We start from the raw sequence: 22,049 nt of genomic DNA on the forward strand, positions 1-22,049 counted from the left end.
TGTCATGACGTTTCACTCCAAAACAGTGGTGCATGCTGCATAGGTTCATGCTGCATAGGTTCATGCATTCATACGACATTCTGCATACCCGATACTAATTAGGAAGCGCCCCTTGCTAGTATACAGTTCGAGTCCGGCTTAAAGGGGATATACAATCTTTCACTGACGTCTGTCAACCTAACTTAGCGGGCAATTTTGACATGACAGATAGGACGAGGAAATGCTGGGTATTTCTGGGATTGGCATTTAGTTGGGTTCTGAGAGAGCCAACGACGATGACGAGGACTTTCGACGTGCCTCAGTGAAGAACTGCTAGAAAGGTAGTTGGAGGAATAACTACTATCAGAAGCATGAGAAGAGCTGCCATCGTAAGCTGGATCACTCATATAATTTGGGGAGAGAGCGTGTGTTGCCGTTGGGTGAGCAAGTGAGTACTTATATAAGCTTTGGCGAGGCCATCATGTTTCGGAACTGTGGGATTTAGCAGAAATTGTCTTTGACAGTGATGACGTCAATTGGCTGTGGCTGCCAGCATCCCAAAGGATTACTCAAGAAAAAATGGTTTGTTGGTAAGACAAGGAACAGCTGTACTTGACGACGGTAAGAAGTGTTGGCGTCAAATACATGGGGTTTGTAGTACGCAATAAGCACTATCATATAGTCTCTTCTTTAGAAAATGGTGTTTTCCATCAAACGGGGTTCGATCCTAGGGCTTACTGCGATATATATAATAGACAAAATGTTATATTTAGCACCATATCTATATATGGCATATGGTAGTGGTCGGTCCACTCGATGCGGCCTACCCATTGCCAAGCATGGGGTCCCCAAGGGAAAAGGAGCATGGACCCTGCCGTCTCAGATCTTCCAGCTCGGGCCCAGACTGTTCTCGATCGCATCAACCCGATGGTGTGGTCAACAGCGGGGGCGGCTATACACTACCGAAAGCCCAGCCGCCTAGCGCCCTCCTGGTGCGCCGAGCCGCGCCACAACGACATCACTTGGCTCCTCAAGGATCAGTTTTCACGTCATCGACCAGTAAACACTGTGATACGAAAGATTCTAACCGATTGTCGAGATCCGTACGAGCCTTGGGGCTGGATCATATAGAAGCTGTGGTCTTTCTCCTGTCCAGCGAGGAGTGAGTGACTTCGGTTCACCATACAGCCTTGTCAGATACGTCAACATCTGAAAACACTGACTCTTGCCAGTTGATTTGGCTACCTGTCTCAGTTGTCCCGGATACAAAAGGACACCTCCCCCTCTGACTATCGGATATTAAAAAAGAGAAGAAGAAGAAAAAGGAAAAGGAAATATAGAAAGCCACAATGGGCGGCCGTCCCCTTGACGATCGGAGTGGTGACCACCAGCACCACCAGCACCGCGATCACAACCACACCTACACCACCAAGCTCCAGCAGCACATTGTTGCCGCCACGGGCGAGTTTGTGGGCACCTTCATGTTTCTCTTCATGGGCTACAGCGGCCATCTCATGGTCCTCGACCAAGTCGGGACGGACAAGAACAGTGTGGCCAACACGTCACTCGGATTCCTGCAGACCATGGTTGTTGGCTTCACGTACGGCTTCTCGTTACTGGTCTCGGTATGGGCATTTTATCGGATCAGTGGAGGTCTCTTCAACCCTGCTGTATGTCTCCCTTCCACCACCTTTTTCCCCTTCGCCACCCAACCCCCATATGTCGAAAATAGCTAATACTTAACGAACCACGCAGGTGACACTGGGGCTCTGCCTTGCGGACCAATTGCCCTGGACCCGAGCCGCGTTCCTGATGCCCACTCAGCTGATCGCGTGCATGTGCGCCGGCGGTGTTGTGCGTGCCATGTTCCCCGGTAACCTTGCAGGGGTGAACACGATCCTGGCACCCAGGGTCAATATAGCCCAGGGCCTCTTCGCGGAGATGTTCTTCACGGCATACTTGGTCTTTGTAGTGCTTATGCTGGCGGCGGAGAAGTCGCGCGACACCTTCTTGGCGCCTGTCGGGATTGGACTGGCCCTATTGGTAGCCGAGATTCCTGGTAAGTGCACATGGACCAAGCCACCTAGTCGGCTTTTCATTTGGATATTTTATCCAATTCCGTGCGGATTTCCTACTGATGTATCGCAGGTGTATACTACACTGGTGGTTCGTTGAACCCAGCCCGAAGTTTTGGATGTGCTGTGGCATCGGCAACCTTCCCTGGTTATCATTGGATATACTGGGTTGGACCATGCCTGGGGGCAATGTTGGCCGCTGCGTACTTCAGGTTCGTCAAGGCTTGGCATTATGAAGAAGCCAATCCAGGGCAGGATGCCGACTCTGAGGTGTGATCCATGGACAAAGATCTACGAGTTCTAGGATACATAGAATGCAATCAACCCAGCTTTAGATATTGAATTTCGCTCGAAAGTGGCGGCGCGCATGATAAAACGCTGGTCACCAGGTGATCGTTCTGTTGCCCTGATATACTGATAGCGTATGAAACGCCTACCCGACTCGCAAACTCACTTCGTCTTTGCGTGCTTCTCCACCAAAGCCTTCATGTGTATTCCCATCCCTGTCCGTAGCATCCAGTAGGGCTGCAGAGCGCACAGCCATTCCTGCAGCGAGTGAAGCCAGTACGGCAAGACAGCGCCGCCGGTACTCGCCGCCGCGCTCTGCACGACCATGCGGGCCATGTCGCGGCTCGAGGGCGTGAAGAGGTTGACGCCGACGCGGTGGCCGTCGCTGTCGGTGTCGCCGATGATGCTCGCGACGACGTGCACGTGGGCGCCCTCAGCGTGCAGCTCCGTGTCGAGGGCCAGGCTGAAGGCGCGCAGGTAGCCCTTGGTGCCCGCGTAGACGGCGGCGTAGGGCAGGCCCATGTCGGCGAGCGAGCCGGCATTGATGACGAAGCTGGGATCCTTGGCACCACCGGCGGCGGCGCTCGTCTTTAGGGCGGGCAGGAGGGCGTGGGTGAGGTGCGTCATGAAGGCCACGTTCACGTTGAGCACGGTGCTGACGTCCTGCGCGGTCTGTTGGTCGAAGGGCTTGAAGCCCTCGGGGGCGTGGCCGGTGCCTACGTTGTTCACGAGGACTCGGACGTTGAGCGACTCGAGGTCGGCGATGGCGCGCGCGTCTGGGTGTAGGATTCTGGATTGAACGCCGTGCTGGCGTCCAGGAGCAGCGTTTTTATCTGGACGCCATGATCGGCTCGCAAGGTTTGGGCGAGCTCTTGAAGGCGGCTCTCGCTTCGCCCGTGTACGACGAGATTAAAGCCGCGGCCGCAGAGCTCGTGGGCGACGTCGCGGCCAATTCCCGTGGTGGCGCCAGTGAGAACAGCCCATGCTGCGCCTGTTGTGCTCCGTGGCTGTGCCAACACGTTTGACGGAGTTGAGGGAAAGATGCCCATCTTGTCTGCGATTCTGCCAACGACACCTGGATTGTATGAAGAGTTATGAAAATCAGATGAGAGCTGGGCTGACCCAGGTGCCCTTCATTCCGCGCGGATCAAGCTCTAATGCCTAGAATCGAGGTAATTCGACTGCGCCGCGAAAGGTGCTGATTCGTAATGCTCGCTTCGGCGAGATGCATCTCTCCGAGATTGCATGCTTTTCTACTGTATGCTCCGGAACCAACAGCACCGCGCCTCCAATTGCTGTTCACCCACCATGGCCGAAATGGATCAAGCTTGGGTCAATTGCTTACATTTGTTTTGATACTGGTATCATATCTGCAATAGTCTTCAAGCTCCATGGCATTTGCTAGCACATCTAGGATGTGGTCTCGAGAACCCGACATCAATCCATGGAAGATCAGGGACCCCTGCAAAGTAGATGTTACCCCACGGTTTAGTGCATCCAGCCCCACTGCCGGTCTCACCTGCATCTCTGGATGATATCATCGACCGACCCAACAAAAAGCCAGCTGCCCACCATCCCATTGATACCATACGACCTAACCTAGTAAAGTATCAATACACGATCTTGTCTCGACCCTTCTGTCCAAGTCAGCCAATAAGAACTCGCAACCACCATTCATCCGGTATCGATCGCATCCATTGACAGACCCCCGACACGAGCAACATCAATGGCAGGCACAGGGGCTCGCCCTCCTTGGGGCCTGCAATGGCGTTCCAGCACCGCCTTCATACTCGCCACTGTTGCAATCGGTCTATTCACCGACCTCTTCCTGTATGGCCTGGTGGTGCCAGTGTTGCCATTCTTGCTACGCGACAGGATCTCTATACCAAACGATGAAATTCAATCCTACTCTTCAGACTTGTTGGCGGTCTACGCGGGTGTGCAGTTACTGTGTTCAGTCCCCGCCGGGTGGATTGCCGACAAGATGAACTCACGACAGGCCCCTTTCTTGTGCGGCCTTACTGCCTTACTTGGCGCGACCATTCTGCTAGCAGTAGGCCAAAGCATAGGCGTTCTCGTGATTGCCAGAGGGCTTCAGGGCATGAGTGCTTCCGTTGTTTGGACAGTAGGTCTCGCAATGATCAGGGACACAGTCGGGCCCCAAAATCTCGGCAAGGCCATAGGAACGGTAAGTTATCCCAGGTTCCCTCACAAGAGGACAATATACTCACGCCACTAGATCTTCTCGTTCATCACGGTAGGCCCCCTGGTAGCACCTGTAGTAGGAGGGATACTTTACGATACGATCGGTTATGCAGGCGTCTTTGGAGTCGGGTCCGCTCTCTTGGGTATTGATTTGGTCATGCGCTTGCTACTCATTGAGAAAAAGACCGCGGCGCAGTATGGCAGCCACCCCGAGAACGATGGCACCGATTCTGCGGCGGACGAGGCGACCGAGGAACCAACCGAAGAAGATGCACTTCTGCAGCGCAAGCAAGATGAACGATACGAGATAGACGGGGAGCCCAACAGGCTCATTCGCGCGATTCCTGTCTTGTACTGCTTGCGTAACCCACGCCTTCTTGCCGCTTTCATCATGGCGTTTGTACAGGCTGCGCTACTAGCGTCCTTCGACGCAACCATCCCGACCGAGGCTCGGGACCTGTTCGGGTTCTCGTCTTTGCAGGCCGGGCTTCTGTTCATCGCTCTCAACATCCCTTGTCTACTTCTCGGCCCAGTGGCGGGGTGGGCTGTCGACCGATTTGGCACCAAGCCCGCGGCCGTCGTTGGGTTTGGCTACCTCGTGCCCGTCCTGCTACTGCTCCGCCTCCCGCCGGAGCAGCACGTTGATCGATCGGGCAATATCGCACTGTACTGCGCCCTGCTCGCCCTCAGCGGAGTTGGGCTGGCGATCATCGACTCGCCCAGTTTCGTCGAGGCGAGCGATGTTGTGCAGCGGTATGATAAAGCGAACCCCGGCTTCTTTGGGGCGAACGGCCCCTATGCGCAACTGTACGGATTCAACTCCCTTTTCTTCTGCGCAGGCCTCACGCTGGGGCCAATCATTAGCGGCACCTTGCGCGACCGGATTGGGTACGGTAATATGAATGCCGTTCTTGCTGGTGCAGCTGGGTTCACGGCTGTCACATCCTACTTTGTGATTGGCGGAAAGCCAAGAATAGGATTCGGGCGGACTCAGTAGACGTGAAGCTATCTAGAAGTACATGTACACGGGATATACCATATCCATGCTTAACAACCCATTCATACCTACAGACCACATGCAATCAATTGTCCATCAGTGTGCCAAAAAAAAAAAAAAAAAGGAGCTGCAGCGGGATTCCGCTTGCCGACGGCCAGACTGATGAGAGCTGTAAGAAAGTTTTCAAGTACACCTTGAAACGCGATGCCATTGTCTGAATGACATGCACACGTTCCTGGTTAGGCGGCAAGCCAATCAATCCGTTCTCACCGCCTGGACGATAAGTGCACGGGCGTCCCCAAAAGACGGCAGAATGGACGCCAAGATTTCGCAGAAAATAGAAAAATTTCAGAGGGGCCAGAAAAAAACCAGCGGCCTGCAACCAATCAGGACTCGCGATTCTGCTCTGCCTGCTCAGTTGATGGACGGAAGGCGGGAACTACTGGCTGGGTTTTCTCCATCCATCAGCGAAGCTACAAACAAACTTCTGGCAAAAAGTTGGCTTTGATTTGATCATCATATCGGCCCCAAGCCTTCAGCATTCATTCTCTTCCGGATCAATCCCACGATCCCGCCAAAGACACTTGCACAGTGGATAGATTGTGTTCTGCTCAATCAATCATGGCTGAGTCTTCGCTGCAGGTTCGTTTATCCGCGACCCCGCCACTGTCCTTGTTCTGCTTTCCGCGGCTCCAGATCTTTGAGAGAGAGCATGAGCACTGAACCACAGCCACACATATAGGAGCGCCTGCGCGACCATGCCAAAGCCTTCGATGGCCTGTTGTCCCTGATCCCGGCCAAGATGTACTACGGCGAAGAGTCTGGTGTATGTATACCGTGCCATCCCTATCCCGCTTGACTGCGCTCTGCAGACGTTGTTGCCATTTAGCATCATTCAGTTGCTAATGCGTGCCGTCTCCTCGCAGGACCAAGGGCAAAAGAAGAAGCAGACCAAAGCCGAAGCCAAAGAGGCGAGGCGAAACAAGCTCGATCCCGACAGTGAACTCAACAAGAGCGTCAAGGAGATCATGGACGAGCAGGCCAGAAAGAAGCGAAAGCGAGACCAAGGCGAGGCCGTCTCCGAGGACGACTGGTCCGACGTCGAAGGCGTCGAGTACGAACAGCCCGGCCAAGGTCTGAAGCAAAAGAAGAAGCAAAAGACGACCGAGGAAGAGACGGAGGCTTCCGCCAAGGAGCGCCGCAAGGAAGAGAAGAGGCAGGGCAAGAAGGATCGCAAGGCGGAGCGCAAGGCGCTTCGAGAGGAAGAGGCTGCCTTCGAACGAAGGAACGTCAAGTCCGGCGTCAACAAGGTCAAGCTCGGTCCGAGAGAGGCGCGATCCGCCACACAAACCAAGCCGGACGAGAAGCCCGAGACTCAACCTAGTCAGTCTGTCGAGCAAGATGACGAGGAGACCACAGCCACTGAGCCAGCTGATATGCAGAAAGTCGACGTATCGGGTCTCGCGGCCGAAAATAAAGACCAAGAATCCGGCTCAACATCCGACTCCCCCGTCTGCACCGGCCTCGCCCGTCTTTGATCCCAACGGTACACCCGCCGACTCCACTGAGCAAGCACCGAGCACCAGCACATCCATTTCCTCTACGGTCGCGCCGTCCGAGAAACCGAAGCACATCAAAATCCCCTCAGACACCACCGCGTTGCGTGCCCGTCTTGCCGCCAGGATAACAGCTCTTCGGGAAGCCCGAAAAGCAGATGGTCCTGATGGAAAGCCAATCCGCACGCGCCAAGAGCTCATCGAGTCCCGCCGGCAGAAGCAGATGGAGCGAAAGGCGCATAAACAAGAGCTTCGCCAAAAGGCCAAGGCGGAGGAAGAGTTGAAGAGAGAAGAGGCTCTTGCGTCAGCCCGCAACTCTCCAGGCAGCATGCTTAGCCCTGCCGTCGACGTGGCAGACAACAACTTCGCCTTTGGACGCGTCGCTTTCGAAGATGGTGCCCGGCTATCTCATGACCTGAAACACGTTCTCAACAATGCCAAGAAGAAGGGGCCATCTGACCCCAAGACGGCCCTTCTGAAGTTCCAAAACGAAAAGAAACGCCTGGAGAATATGGATGAGGAGAAGCGCAAGGACATTGAGGAGAAGGAGGCCTGGTTGACGGCCCGGAAACGAGCCGAGGGCGAGAAGATAAGAGACGACGAGAAGCTCTTGAAGAAGGCCGTGAAGCGCAAGGAGACTACCAAGAAGAAGAGCGAGAAGGCGTGGGCCGAGAGGGCCGAAGGTGTCCAGAAGAGCATCAAGCAACGCCAGCACAAGCGCGAGGCGAACATCCGGGAGCGAAAAGAGTCCAAGATGCTTGGCAAGGCAGGCAAGAAGAAGACCGGTCCGAAGAAGAAGACGGGCGGCCGTGCTGGCTTCGAAGGAGCCTTTGCCGGCGGCAAGAGAAAATAATTGTTTGCTGTGAATGATGGCAAAGGGAAAAAGTTGCTGTCTTGGGTGTGTGAGGAGCATCAGGGCTCATCGCGGCCTTCCTACCTACTTAGTGTACATACTCTTGCATGTTCCAGGGCATTTCAGCGGGCGTAATTGATTTTGATGGACACCTTATTCTTTGTTCTTGCTACACATGCCTCTCGGGCTCTGAATTACTAAAGGAAGTTTCAATCATCATCTGATGCCTCGCTGTTTGAAGCAAGCAAGCCCGTTGAAGCGGACACCTACACTTATGGGGGCCATGTTATATGTTATACATCCATTGGTAGCCCTTTTGTCTTTTAACGATAAGCACCTTACGCCTTAATTATGCAGAACTTGGTTTCTTTATAAGACTCATTGAACAGTTTATGCAATTGTGTCATATTTGCGGTGAAGTAGAGGCATGGGTTTGCGGGGCAGCTATTGAACCAGAAACATATAAAGGGAGGTACGTCCAAAGAACCAAGTCACTTTACAGAAGCAATCCCAAGACCCTGCAAGCACGCCCACGAAGCAAGCACTCTGGACAATGAAAAGGGGGAAACACGTAATGAGATTGCCTAGCATACACGCGAGGTAGGAATGCGAATGCCACCATTTGAAACACGTCTTTGTGACATATCCAAGGGGTCCGGAAGCTCGCGTTCACGCTTGTTGGTTTGTCCCTCCAGATTGAATCACTTGATTGAAAGTGAAGGCGAAGGCAGGTTGAAGATGAACAAAGATTGGGTCCATTTGGGCTAACACGTGATACCAAAGTTTAAACCAACGTCGTCGCCTAGATCTCTTTTGATTTCTCCCAATTTCAATAAGCCACGTTAGCTGTTGCCCGTGTCTCTCGTTTAGGAGACCATTTGAACCTTCTTTCCCCCTCCCCTCAGTCTCAGCGAGGAGTTTCAAGTTGGCCAGTGAAGGAGATCCCTCTCGATGATGAACAAGTTAAAAATCAGCATCGCACCAGGCCCCGCTTCGGCAAGCACAAAGAGCGGCTCTTTCAAAGGCAGCTAGGTTGGTCGTCAACAACAACAATGCATTCATCTGCCTCGGAAAATCTGGTTACGATCGTTTTCCTCCCTCATCGGTTTATCTGAGCCTCCTCCAGATTTCAAACCTTCTTTCCACACCAACAACCGCATTCATTGCAGTGCCTGATCTGACCAGCACGTGACACGTGTGACACTGGAGATGGATACCGACATGGCAACCCAATTGGCCAGTGCCCAGGCCGCCCTCGCCAAGCGGGATGCCCGCATTCGCCAGCTGGAGGACTTCGCAAAAAACAGCGAGGCGACCCGCATCAAGGAGACGTACGAGAAGATCGTCAAGGATGTCAAAAAGGACAGGGACCAAGCCCGCCAGGATGCTGCCCAACGAATCAAGGCTCTGGAAGCCGAAGTCAGCCAACTGCGGCAGATAAAGACGCTGGAGGGCGAGGTCAACCACCTCCGACAGTCGATAGAGGGGCCATCTACTGCAACCGGCACCCCTCCAAAGCCGGTGCATGCGGGCTCCAACGGCGACGGGGAAGTGGTGCAAATGACGCGCGCTCAGATTGAGTATAGTGAGCGCAAGTACAAGCAGCTGAAGGAAGAGTCTTCTCGGCAGAAGCTTCAGCTCGAGATCCTCAATGCCCAACTTACCGTCGACCAACCTTCTAATCAGTACATCGTTGTTCAATGGAACCAGTTGCGCGACCAAGTACGCCAGCTCTCCTTGAGCGCTTCAACAACGTGAAGCCACTCGACAGCATATCGGAAGACGACGGAAAGACGCTCGAAAAGTTATCGATTCACTACCGCACCTTTCTCAGCACTGAGCGCATGCCCTGCTACTTATTCCGCTCACTGATCTGGCGGCTCATCTGCGACCAGCTCTTTATCAACTTCAGTCTCGTGTGGGGACGGCAGGTGTGCGACAACCTCAACAACATGGGGAACGCCCTGTGGAAGACGGGCAAAATCAGCCAGTTCGAGTTTCAGGGCTGGCGCGTTCACACCGCACGATTGGTCCACAAAAGCCACGACATCGACGAGTCGGTTGTCGATATGGTAGCGTCCAAAATCCAGGACGTCATGGTGCGGTTTGCCTCGGGCAGCGATGCACTGAAGCTGCACAGCAAAATTCGGGAAATCGTCAGGCTGGCAGCAGATATGGGATCGACCTTCGCTAGGACCAAAGTCATACCACTGATGACCAACGAGCCCAGGAGTAATCTGACGCACGGGTTTCAGTGCAACGCAAACACCATGAACGAGGCGGGCCAGGTTATCAAAGACGGCAAAGTCAGCTTGATGATAACGCCCTGCCTGCTGGAAAGAGACGGCGACGAATACTCTTTGCTTGCCAAGGCCGACGTAGTCTCATGATCACGCAACTTTGAAGGTTCCTTACATTAGGGAGATTGTCATGATTACTGAGCGAGCGAATGATTTACCACTTCTTCTCTTCTTTTCTTACGAGTCCAAGCTTGAATTCAGCTGTAGCTAGATGCAGCAGAGCCCAGATGACACTGCTTAATAATAGCGATATGAACTTGACATCGAAATACTTACTCATTCCAAGCGCCTCCTGATCGGAGTCCTGATGGCCAGCTCTTTTCCGTACGCTTTCGACAACGTAGAATAAAAACGTGCCATATATGCATCGCCCTGTCGACAACATCTGCAAAGCAGTACATTACTTGACACTGCCACTCCAGCAGAGAAATCGTTGTACTAATCGCGTACACGCCCAGCGGTTCCTTCAATGATGTTGCTGACGTCGAACTGTTGCCGACTTTGACTCCTCATGACGTCGTTTATGCCGTTGCCAAGATAGCACGCTGTCGACCTTTTTCAGCAGCATACACCGGCCTTCACTAGAGTAATGGCCTGATCGTAGTTCTTTCCTCGGCATCACCAGCCTTGGTCAGTCCCGGGCGTGTGGTGAATTCCACGATACTATTGCCTTCTCTGAGTTGATTGGTCATCTCCATCGCCTCTTCGTTGAAGCGGACTGCCGGAGAATCCGGTCCACGACGTAGGATCCTGTATGTGGCTTTTGATTGGGCAAATATGCTTGCAAGTTCAGCGGCTCGCTGGGAGATCACGACGAGCTGAGCACGAAAGATGCCCCGGTCTCGCGTCGTTAGGTGTTTTTGTGGCAGCTTAGATGTCAGGTTCTCGACAATATTCCCTGTGAATTTATTCATTCTGCCCTCGGTTCTCCACCTATCCAGATAGACCGCGGTCTCGGCACGCCAACTGATGTATACTACGTCCGTGGCTGTGAACCGGGAGGTTAGCCGGCTTTTTGTGTATTCCAATAGAGGAAGACCAAACTTACGGGACATATTGTTTCGTACACACTTCGCGACTTCTTGCGCACCCTTGCCGAAGATACTGAAGCTGTCCAAGAAGACGTCCTCAATGATGACGTGCCAGATGACAGCACGGAAGAAGAACGGGGCCAGGGTCCGGTTCTCAATATGGTCTTCAGCGTTGCCGTAAATGGAGTGATAGAGAGTCTTCTGGATGTGAGAGAAGCTATCCATCTGCAAATGTGCTCGGAAGTACTCGGACGAGATCTCAACGATGGCGTTATCCAGCTGTGTCCATTTTCCTGCAATCGTCGAATCGTCCACTTCGAAACTGGGCTTGGACTGCTTGTACGCTTCCAGCTCCAACAATGCAAGATTGTATGCAGACTCAAGCTCGACGCACTGTTTTCTGGCCGCATCCTCGGATTCCTCGGATGCGCTGAGGTTGGACTTGAGCAACTGGACGGTTTCATCGGCAGTGCGCCGCATCTCCGAGATCATATCCTTCAAGGACACCTTTTGGGCCTCGAGCTCTCGGTTTCGTCCTTGAAGTCGGTGGACATCGCCGTGGAGTCTCAATATCTCGTCGTGCTGATTTTGCATATATTCCGTTTCGTTTTCGTATTGATTGCTGGTGACATTCAGAATTGCTTCGTGAGTCTCGCGGTACTCATTCATCCTTGCCTGGTGCGCAGCCTGTCTCTCCAGCACATTACTGATGTCACCTTCATGAGGATTTCCGGCATCGTTTGCGGGTGAAGTGACAAGGTTGTCTATTTTCTTAGTCAAGCGATCATCTGGGCGCACATCGTGGAGGCCACCGAGCGCATGTTCCTCGCTCTTGATTCGAACAGGCGAGTCGTTGTTGTGATGATCATGTTGGTCGCGCATCGTGAACAGTCGGTCGTTTTTACGGCTCTTGTGTTGGTTAGATGCCAAATTACTCCAGCATGAACAAAATATTCTTGAAATTTGGAGTTTTTGGTGAATGTTCTGGATCCAACCTGGTGTTTTACCACGGAAAGAAAATGATGCCACTAATTGGATTGATTGAATGGAATAATCAGTGGTTCCATTGCAATCCTAGTAGCTCAGTCTTGTCTTGACTCGCTGTGCACTCGCCACTCATTCTTGCAAAAGACAAAGCTACTCTAATGGTAATTACGGGCAGGTAGAAAACAATAGAGACAACTTCGCTTCTCCGCAAACTTCCTGGTATTCTTTTGATTAACACTGACCACCTAGCTACCTACTTACACAGGTAGACCATGCCATTATGGCACTACTACATTCGTGTATCCGGCGCTGCTTGCTCCGCCTAAGCAAACCCGGCCATACAAGATCCAGTGCCTTACTCCATCCTCGACCTTTTCAGACTCTGTTGGCGCCATGCCGTTCCCACAAGATAATCAAGCAGCAACAGGCCTGTGGCGACGACACACATACCTCCGAGAAAAGTAACGGTCCAGCCAATACCCATAGCACCGAACATGTCCTCCATAAAAGCAATGACAATCGCCGCGAGAGTGCATCTCACGATGTTACTCGAGGCTTGTGCCGCTGCTGGTGTCCGGTGGTTCTTGTCCACAAGCAACGTGTTATAAATCTGTTAACTGATGAGCATCATGGTAGCTTGACTCATCAGTCTGATGGCTAAACTCACACTGAAGTCTAGCTGCATGCTCAAACCAGCAACAAACTGCAGAGCGAGAGGAAGTGCAATATGCTAAGGCAAGTACATAAGCATGATATGGGGCGTGGGAGGGCTTGACGGTACACTGACCTTGCGAAGCTGTAACACCCAACCAAAGGCCACCACCGACACGGTCGTCAAAGTCATAGGCGCCCAGATGACACCAAGCCGCGCCTTTTCGATGGGAAACTGTCCAAGTCGTCGCCAGAAGCCTTGTTGGTGGGAAGCCCACGCCGAGTCCTCGCCTTACGGTAGGCATTGTCTAGCAACGGGCCAGAGAAGAAGGTCGATACGGTCCCGCCGAGGCCGAACGGCAAGTATATCAGACCGGTTTGCCATTGATTCAGCCCGTAAATGTCGATGAACAGCACCGAGAGCGACGCGTTTACGCACGTGTATATGACGTACAGGATGCCACACGCGAGGACTACAGTAGCATTGTCCTTGCGCACAAGGATGCGCAAAGACTTGAGGGGGTTCGGTACTTCCCATGCCGTGGCTGTATCACAGCCATCCTCCTTCCAATGCCGCATCATGGTAGGTATCGGCAACCGCAAATGCTTAGGGGGCGTATCGACCCATTCCCAACGATCTTCCGCGATGTGTCGGGGAGAAGAAATACCACCAATACCAGGCACGTACCGGATGCTATGGCCAGAAACCAAAATATCCACGTCCAGCCGGCAGCATACGTCAAAGCCCCTCCAAGGATAGGGCCAACACTCGGTGCGATTGTGATTCTGCAGAGTATTAGCTGGCAATACATAGGGGGCACAGTTGTAGCCTTACGCGCAAGAGACGGCGCTAACAAAAGTTCCTCTCTCTCTCGGCAGGAGATGCAATATCCGTAATCACGCCGTATGCCACAGAAAACGTTCCTAAAGTCGGGTCAGCATCGCTTCTTTCTTCGGTCCTCGAGGAGTCAGCCGTGGGACCTACATACCAGATATCGCCAATGCCTGCAAGACCCGTAGTCCCAACAGAGCCGGGTACGTTTTCGCTAGAGCTATTGCAACGTTGCTAACAATGTATATAGTCAAGACCAGGACATAGACAGGCCGGCGACCCAGAACATCCGCGGCGTCCCCTACTAGCGTCGGGGCTATCGTAGCAACCGCCATGTAGGAAGTGATTGTCAGGTTAATCTTGTAAACCGGGACAGACAATGATTCGGATAATAGATGCAAGGCCGGATAGTAGATGAAGCTGCTCACGGTAGAAAAACACGCGGCGAACGAGACGACGGAGACGATGCACCATTTCTCCGCATAACTGAATGTGCTGTAAGGGACATGCACCTGCTCTCTGTCATCGTCGCGGTGGTTCTCCTGGTTTTCCATATCTTGAAAAGGTACGACCTGGTGGCTTTTACTAAAAGAAGAAGATGAGTACTCAATTTGGAATTATACGAGTGCTGAAAAGGAGGGGACGAATACTGACATGAGAATGAGTGGCGGTACAAAGCCCCTTAGGACGGATATGGATTGTGGGTTGGTCAGGGGTACATTCTTGAATCTTTAGCTGATTGGAATGGGCAAGCAAACATGATCCCGCAGCAGCGGAGACTAATATCTGCACAAATCGCTCCATTCTTATGATGCCACAGAGGCACGCAGTATTGGATTTCTGGGTTTACTTATATATCCGAGCAACTTGATGCGTGGACGGCCGTAGCAAAGCAAACCAGGCGAACCGTAGGTTCTACACACTTGAGTTGTGCCACACTTAACCGAATACTACTTTCCAAATCCCTGTAATTGTACTCCGCTTTGAAAGCAGGTCTCAAGCCTCGGCATATCCCATCTCTTGGTTCCCGATACTCTCGCCACTGACCATTTGTAACGAGACAGCCATAATTATTATGCCAGAACAATGTATTCCAATGCATCGTCTTGCCATTCCGAGCCATCCATAACCCCGTGAACGTAAGCCGCCCCTACCAAGCGATACTTCTGTATGGTCTCTTTGACCCCTCGTTCATTTGTCGGTCGTAGGATGTACGGAGTACGTCCACCTTCAAGCAATGCAACCTTGTCCCCAACCAGCGTGTCCACAGGTGCCAGGCCGATCCAACCAGTATCCTTGGAGATGAATAGCCGGCGCATTTTGATTGACGTGGATATCAAGCCGCCCATCACATTGATCTCGGCTCTCGAGTACTCCGACTGAATTGACATCAGTTGATGGGGATCGCAGCCATGTTGCTCACACCATTCCCACCAGGCGCGGAACCAGCGTCTGTGAGGAGAGTCATCTGAAGTCTTGTGCAGCAGAGCATTGTTACGGGGGCTCGTCTTGGTCCGGAATCAAACCACAGCATAGGGTTTGCCAAAACGCATCATCTACAGTAATAGATGAACACTTTGCGTAGAGCTGACCAGGGTTTTCGGTGATTCTAAGCATATTGCGCCAGTCCTGGAAGAATTCGGCGAGATTGGGTGCATCCATGTGGTCTTCGTCTTTGCTCAAGATGGCTACTTGGTCGATAAATTGAGCCCTTACTGGCAGTAAGCCGCAGGCAACGCTATTCGAACTATACCGGGAGCCCTTTGATGCGTTGTAGTATGATAAACAGCTCAACCTGTCGTCAAGATCGTGAAGCAAGGGAGAATCCCAATCAAGGCTCCAGTTCGGTACCCAGGTGGGCAGGTTCTCAATGGCAAATCCCTCAGGTAATCTTTCGGGTTTATAGGAATCGGGAAGTCGCATACTCAAAATTTCCAGGTCCTCAGTCAGTTGGATCAACCCGAGGGCAACCTCCTCGTAAAGCTCGGCAACTGGTTTCGCGTAGTCTGGAACCACGAGCGACGCCTCTTCCTTGTCGGCAAAACCCAATAACCCATACACTTTGTCGTGGGGATCCGAGCAGTGTCGTGACATGAACTTGGAGAGTATCTGGCCAAATGTGTATCTGTGATTGGTTGCTCGCATCTCTTCTAGTTTGCCAAGGGCTGTGCACACATCTCCAAGGCCGGGCTGTCCGGCGGTGGACTTGAATCGTGCGTACCATATATCTTGACAGCAGGTGTACAGGTGCTTGAAATAGCACACACCTAGTTTGAAAGCTTCTTCTGCTGGTAGTTGTCGGGCTCCACAGACAAAATGTAACTTGGGGCAGAGACCGCTTTCTTGAACTGTCCAGATGCGATGCCACCAGGCCCGATCGAATAGATCATTCCCCGCAATCGTATGACGAAGTGTATATACCTCCTCGAGCTCGGGGATATTTGCAGGATCCCAGTGTACATCTGGATCGCGCGGCATGGTCTCGAAAAAGTCAAAGGCCATGTCACTGTTGTTGTACTCTGGACCAAGCCAGGTTAGAACCTGTGAGGACATTTTGTAGATGGTTCCCATATGCTTGACCTGCGAGTTCCGTTCTTCCAAGTCTGTTTGGTTGATACACAACGCATCTACCCAGAGCACCCTTGATCTGTTCCTGTGTCTCAGATGGCGAAGTGCAGAATCGAGGTTCCGACTGATTTCATGGCGAGTACCGTTGATATAGACCTTCCATGAAGGTTGGCTGTCGCCCCATGCGTAGGAAAGGGCTTCGAAGGGCTTGCTGTCAACCGGTGACACCACTTCGAGCTCACAAGCAATGGCGTCTTCAAACCTGCCCGCGGCTATTGTGACGATCCTGAACTCTTGTTTGGACTCGTCAAGGGGCAGATATAGCGAGGCTAGGGAGCTGTAGAGTTGGCTCTGTACCTCGGCAGGCAATAGCCCAGTGGCTCTCTCAGCTGCCACTGTATTTTTCCGTCGCAGCCTCGTCGTCCATGGCTGGAGTCGCATTGTGAAAGGAACCTTGTTTATGAAACACCGGGAGGGAATGCCTTGGTCACGAGACCGATGGTATTGTAGAGATGAGCCGTTGATATCTGCACAGGAAAGTCACACGGTCACAAGGATCAGCCGCGCGGGGTAGAGCCGAGGGTGCCAGTCGTGCGATGGGATGTATGTACCCCTGTTGCTGTGACGGCCTGCATCTCTGCATCAGGCTAATCCGAAAATGCATACAATGCCTGGGATCATTGACTGAAACCAATCCAAGAAGGGAGATAATACGACATAGCATTCCCTCCCTATCTAAATGCTAGAAACTTGACAATCGCTTATGCCACCAAGACGCCTCGACTGCACCGGAACAACGATCCGCTCGCCTGTGACAGTGGGATCCTTCAAGGGGTTGTATTTTTCCATGTCGTCCAATGGTCCATACTTTTCGCAGAGATATAACGAATCGTTGTATGCTCTCTCGGTCTCATTAGGAGGTATGCAAGTTGCTCCATGAAGGGGTACTCACATTTCGCGACAACGCCGGCCAGATGTGTCAGAATGGCCAGCAGAAGCGATAAGGTATGCATGGATGCAGTAGAGACGGTTCCGATCTTGTCATTCTTCCGCCGGCTCGGAGGGTTTGATGTGCTGCTGGTACATATTTAGGTAGCCTGGCTTCCGAAAGTACCTTGACCAGCAACACCGCCATACCCCGAACTCCATCTCGTTATGCGCGTATACGCAACCAGGATCGAACAACACTAGGTCCCCGTTTTCTTTATTGATTCCAACGTTCTCCTCCCATAGATCTCCATGTATCAAGGCTGGCATGGTCGTTCGACCGCCAGTTTGTAGAGCTCCCAGTAGTCGGGGTATAACAAGTCTGATCAACTGGTCAGATGCGATATCGAGCTCCGGCCACTTACCATTGCCCTATTGTCTTGCTCGATGATGCCCTTCAGCTGGGTGGCAAAAAGCCGGGCCCAACTCTCGTCCCAGGACACACTCCTTTCCATAGCTCCGACTACGGTTGGGACGTGATAGCCAAATCTGCCATTTTGGGACGTTGTTTGGTGTACGCGTGCCAGCTGCGAAGCAAACTGGGCCGGTTCGGGCTCTTGATCGAAGTCCATATCACGAAACTCGCTCAAAATGAAATACACCGTACCGGAGGCGCCGTGGTATGTTCCCCATCCCAGTGGCTCTGGGGCCAGTCCTGCAGCTGCAGCGCATATGTCTTTCGCGGAGTGGTATTCTCCCTCAACGAAAGCTCGAGCCGACTTTCCGCTGGTGCACTGTAATTTCGGTCAGACGTGCTAGGAACCATTTGCCACCTATGTCCGGGTAGTAACCTTCAAGAAATAATGCTTATGAGTTCCCGTCGGTGAAACGACCAAAACCCTAGCTGTGCTCGCCCAATTGGACTTCCCATACGATTCTGCCGAAATTACGCGAGACCCTGCAGGAAGTCCTATATAAGAGTGTTTAGTCCTTGGTTGAAGCTATAATAATGCACGCTATGCTCGTCATTACCTACTCTCAACCACAGCCTTATTCAAAGGTACGTCACCTGATATATCTGTCTCCCACTCTGACTCTATCGGCATCGCTGAGGAGTTTAATCAAATTCTTTGTATCTTAGCTGCGTGGTGGGCGCTGACCGACGAAAAACATGGACGTTGTGCCTTTCCCAGGAGCAACCGGCAACTTATATGATGTATCTATAAACAGACGATTTTGGAGCTTTAAGAATCGTCAGACTGGCTTCGTTGGTGCAACTGCTGCCGTTTGGAATCTTGCTCAGGAATGTAGCCAAAATACCCCTGATATTTCAAGCATCCGCAAACGTACATTGAAGAGCATATGTGTGCTAAAACCAACAATTTCCAACAGAGTTTGTACGAATTTCCTGCCAAATGTGGTACGGAACGCTAGAAAAGGCTCACTGAGCTTCATTGAGGACTGAGATACAATGCAACATCTGGCTATAATGCATTGGCCGTAGCCTAAAGCTGGGTTGGGTGGCCTCGCAGCGGCGGAGAGAGTAGGTATTGACATACAGTACTGTGGCCTTCAAAATGTACATGCCTCATGACAATACATTCACAGATACTGGGATCAATTTTAACAAACGGTACTGCATTTCTTCTAAGGAATGGGAGTTAGCACTGCAATTTGTTTGTGCAGTAAAAAAACACAAACACATTCCGTCGAACCCGTACTACATTCTCCATTTCAAACAAATCATATCTCATTCATCCTTCTGTTCGGGAGTGCCCAGCTCCGCCTCGATAACAGACTCGTACTGCTTTGGGTCTTTCCAAATCTTCAAGATCTTAAACCCAGCACCCGACAACAACTCTTCCCACATCCCTTGCGTCCGCTCCTTTGCGGAGAGAAGCCCCATCATGGAGACATCCATGGCCGCTTGGAAGGCACTGGCGCCCGTGGGCGGCAGCACCACGTCGGCGATCAGGAGCCGCGAGTAGCCGGGCTTCATGGCTGCAGCCGTATGTTTCAGGATCACGAGCGACTTGTCGTCGGACCAGTCGTGAAACACGGCATGGAACATGTACGCCCGGGCGTTGCGCACCGGCTGCGGCGTCAAGACGTCGTGCGGCATAATGCGGATCTTGTCTTGGTCCACTTCGGCCAGGGCCAGGGCCTCGGGGCGGTCCTGCAGCACGAGAGATCCCGCGGGGATAGCGGCGTGGTGTCGCGCCCGAAAGAGGGATATGTCGTGACCTCTGTTACCCCCGACATCCACCAGGATAGGGGCAGAGTGGTCGATCTCACAGCTCAGCAAGACGTTGGTATCGAAGTAATCGGCCCAATGCGTCTTGTACCTGGTCCAGCACTCCATCATTTCGCTGAAGCTCGTTTGGAGCTCCGGCGTGAGTGAGCAGCGGGCCCAAAGGTCGAGGTTCTCGGGACACCCAAACCGGTAGACTGTGTTCCCTCCATCTACGGGATCGCGGTAGGACGTTTCTTGCAGGAACCGCGAAAAATGGTCCAAGCCGCCATACTTGAAATGATCGTGCCTACGGAAATGTTAGTCGGTTGAAGTGGAGCTCAATCCTGGTTGTACACGGGGTAGTGATATGGGGTTGCCAAAGCGGAACCGCCGAGTGTGTTCGACACGTGGCATACATAAGTATTCAAATGATAGGGGCTTCGACTTACCCACACTGGATCCAGCCTGCTTGGAGTGATCCTCTATCCCCTAAAGCCAAGCTAAATGGAGTGAGCTTGTACTGTTCCTCGGCAACCTCTTCGATGAAGTCCTTGGCTGCCAGCAGACGACACAGTCTCACTGTCGCCGAGACGGGTATTAGCTCATGACACCACAGGAAAGAAACAACGGTCTGCTGTGTGGCAGGCCAAAGGGGCAACGTGCGAAGGGGATTATAGGGTTCCGGAACAAGTATGCGATACTTACCGAGTAGCTTCGGGTCGACATTCGCTTTAGCCAACCCGCATATGGTCTCAAGGGGACGCTGTATCTCCGGCATCACGCCAGCGCTCGAAGATGCCTAGGTCGACGAACGTCTGCAGGGTCCCAAGGATGGCCCAGTTCTCGAACGCAAGCTCCCAACTGCGTTCGGTAGGGTGTTGAAGCCTATTGATCAGCCGCTGCGCTTCTCGGATCGTGGCCAAGCGGGCGGACTCGTCCCCGTCGAAGTCGTGGGCGCTAACCTGGCGAAGCAGGTTGGCGGTGTTCGTTGCTGGCACGGTCATCTTAAGGTTCGAATGATGTCGATCTCTATAACTCGCGATCAAGAGCCTCGAATCTTGTAGAAGAGAGACAGGTTGCAGGCTCCGAGCTGGTGTGAGAAATATGCCCCTCTGTAGATATAATAACCGTTGCCCCGTTTTATACAAACCAGGTGGCCAGCACCGGCTCCATCTCACAAAATGCACTCCCCCTGAACATTCTGCTATGGGACTTTGGGGTCATGAACAGTATTCCTGGGTTTCAGTCCACTTATAGCATGACGATCCATCTAGCACCGATGTCATTGGTTCGCTTACTCGCATTCAATGTCCGTTTCGTATGTACCCCAGTTAATCCAACGCGATGCAACATCACAGAGCTCGCGAATCGATACCGAAATCAACAGCGCCGCATCCCAAATAGGTCCTTTTGCCGGATTTGAACACATGCTGACGTTGTCAAGGTGTCTGGTTGGGTGAAACTGGGCACCTCTAGACCAAAGCTGCTTATCTTACATTTGGCACTTCCAAGCTACGTGGATCGGGCGAGATCAACGCCAGCGAAGTCTGATATATGTATGCTACCTTCCTTCTTGATCGCGGTGCGTGCTCTCTCCACCTCTAGGCTCAGACGCCAGGGTTGTGAAAGGAGAATATCGGATCTGACCGAGCCTACAATGCGGCATGCTGATCGCTTGAGTCATCGGCTTCTACGGACGGGCGAGGAATGCAACACTTGGATCATAAGACTCGGCTCTCGGCTCTCATGACGGCATCTGATACGTCCTGCTCTTTTTGTTGATGGCCAACAGTGCTATATAAATAACGAGCGTTGGGCTTACGAAAGGCATAGTACGCCATCGACAGAGACGGATACATCCTTAACTCTAATGGCAGTGGGTATTGCGTCGATGGATGTGCGAACAGCAAATACGCGTGACAGTCGGGGCGTCCCAAGATGGTGTTTCTTTCTTGAAGAGACAATGGGCTGTCGGCATTCAGTACCAGACGCAAGAGAGCTACATGAAACCAAAGTACCTTGGTATGTGTGTTCTCCAAACATCGAGTTTGCTATACGTGGTGAAGCATATCATATTTCTCCATTAGAAGAAAAGCCTAGGAATGCTGCGTGTGACTGATTACGTACGCATTGGGATAAGAAAAGAAAAAGAGAAAAGAAACCAACTCAAGCTAGAGAAAAAGAAACGAATCAAGCTGAAAAAGGAACCAGCTCCTGGTTAAAGATATGAGAGCTTACCCATTTATACCAGGCGCCGGTACGGAGTAACGATCTAGGTCTGTAGATGCGCCAAACAAACTGCCTACTTAGCCTAAGCTAGGTACATGTAGATATGGGGTTTGGTTGATGACTTACACGGTTGGCCGTCGGGAAATGTCTTTATTACTTCCAACAGTGTCTCGGGCACGAATGCTGTTGGTTTAATGTTTGCTGGCTTCGGATGAGCTGGAACCACTAAACCACGCTGAAGTCACTGAAACAGCCCCGCACCAGTGGGGCTCCTAGGGCGGTCGTGGCAGGCCTCTGGGCCTGAGCTCCTCTGAACCCAACCGCGCTCCAAGGCTCCA

The 22,049-nt window shown here is 52.3% G+C and overlaps 8 protein-coding genes across 8 annotated transcripts; 3 read left to right on the top strand and 5 right to left on the bottom strand.

Annotated features, from left to right (window-relative positions):
- Positions 1 to 1,328: 1,328 nt before the first annotated feature.
- On the top strand, positions 1,329 to 2,330 carry PG997_013220 (aquaporin rerated protein; the record flags this gene model as incomplete). The annotated part of the gene is made up of 3 exons (XM_066817534.1): positions 1,329 to 1,649; positions 1,735 to 2,038; positions 2,128 to 2,330. The coding sequence occupies 3 exons, from the start codon at positions 1,329 to 1,331 to the stop codon at positions 2,328 to 2,330; spliced, it is 828 nt and encodes a 275-aa protein (XP_066663226.1).
- Positions 2,331 to 2,504: 174 nt separating this feature from the next.
- On the bottom strand, positions 2,505 to 3,391 carry PG997_013221 (uncharacterized protein; the record flags this gene model as incomplete). Its single annotated transcript, XM_066817535.1, has 2 exons — positions 2,505 to 3,149; positions 3,245 to 3,391. 2 exons carry the CDS (start codon positions 3,389 to 3,391, stop codon positions 2,505 to 2,507), a joined length of 792 nt encoding a protein of 263 aa, XP_066663227.1.
- A 677-nt stretch (positions 3,392 to 4,068) lies between these two features.
- On the top strand, positions 4,069 to 5,544 carry PG997_013222 (uncharacterized protein; the record flags this gene model as incomplete). The annotated part of the gene is made up of 2 exons (XM_066817536.1): positions 4,069 to 4,530; positions 4,582 to 5,544. 2 exons carry the CDS (start codon positions 4,069 to 4,071, stop codon positions 5,542 to 5,544), a joined length of 1,425 nt encoding a protein of 474 aa, XP_066663228.1.
- A 621-nt stretch (positions 5,545 to 6,165) lies between these two features.
- On the top strand, positions 6,166 to 7,953 carry PG997_013223 (surfeit locus protein 6; the record flags this gene model as incomplete). The annotated part of the gene is made up of 4 exons (XM_066817537.1): positions 6,166 to 6,186; positions 6,287 to 6,370; positions 6,417 to 6,989; positions 7,030 to 7,953. The coding sequence occupies 4 exons, from the start codon at positions 6,166 to 6,168 to the stop codon at positions 7,951 to 7,953; spliced, it is 1,602 nt and encodes a 533-aa protein (XP_066663229.1).
- A 1,107-nt stretch (positions 7,954 to 9,060) lies between these two features.
- PG997_013224 (uncharacterized protein) lies at positions 9,061 to 14,308 on the bottom strand (the record flags this gene model as incomplete). The annotated part of the gene is made up of 14 exons (XM_066817538.1): positions 9,061 to 9,631; positions 9,823 to 10,190; positions 10,435 to 10,460; positions 10,530 to 10,638; positions 10,704 to 10,798; positions 10,918 to 11,151; positions 11,302 to 12,193; positions 12,631 to 12,653; positions 12,722 to 12,881; positions 12,939 to 13,001; positions 13,059 to 13,180; positions 13,219 to 13,722; positions 13,778 to 13,846; positions 13,912 to 14,308. 14 exons carry the CDS (start codon positions 14,306 to 14,308, stop codon positions 9,061 to 9,063), a joined length of 3,633 nt encoding a protein of 1,210 aa, XP_066663230.1.
- A 519-nt stretch (positions 14,309 to 14,827) lies between these two features.
- PG997_013225 (heterokaryon incompatibility protein) lies at positions 14,828 to 16,763 on the bottom strand (the record flags this gene model as incomplete). The annotated part of the gene is made up of 2 exons (XM_066817539.1): positions 14,828 to 15,222; positions 15,281 to 16,763. 2 exons carry the CDS (start codon positions 16,761 to 16,763, stop codon positions 14,828 to 14,830), a joined length of 1,878 nt encoding a protein of 625 aa, XP_066663231.1.
- A 17-nt stretch (positions 16,764 to 16,780) lies between these two features.
- On the bottom strand, positions 16,781 to 18,704 carry PG997_013226 (MFS general substrate transporter; the record flags this gene model as incomplete). Its single annotated transcript, XM_066817540.1, has 3 exons — positions 16,781 to 16,849; positions 17,675 to 18,043; positions 18,600 to 18,704. The coding sequence occupies 3 exons, from the start codon at positions 18,702 to 18,704 to the stop codon at positions 16,781 to 16,783; spliced, it is 543 nt and encodes a 180-aa protein (XP_066663232.1).
- A 295-nt stretch (positions 18,705 to 18,999) lies between these two features.
- PG997_013227 (uncharacterized protein) lies at positions 19,000 to 20,486 on the bottom strand (the record flags this gene model as incomplete). Its single annotated transcript, XM_066817541.1, has 3 exons — positions 19,000 to 19,789; positions 19,932 to 20,061; positions 20,264 to 20,486. The coding sequence occupies 3 exons, from the start codon at positions 20,484 to 20,486 to the stop codon at positions 19,000 to 19,002; spliced, it is 1,143 nt and encodes a 380-aa protein (XP_066663233.1).
- Between the last annotated feature and the right edge of the window lie 1,563 nt (positions 20,487 to 22,049).

The sequence above is a fragment of the Apiospora hydei genome, assembly GCF_038363865.1.
Source record: "Apiospora hydei strain CBS 114990 chromosome Unknown utg000009l_segment0_segment0, whole genome shotgun sequence".
Classification (NCBI taxonomy): Eukaryota; Fungi; Ascomycota; class Sordariomycetes; order Amphisphaeriales; family Apiosporaceae; genus Apiospora; species Apiospora hydei.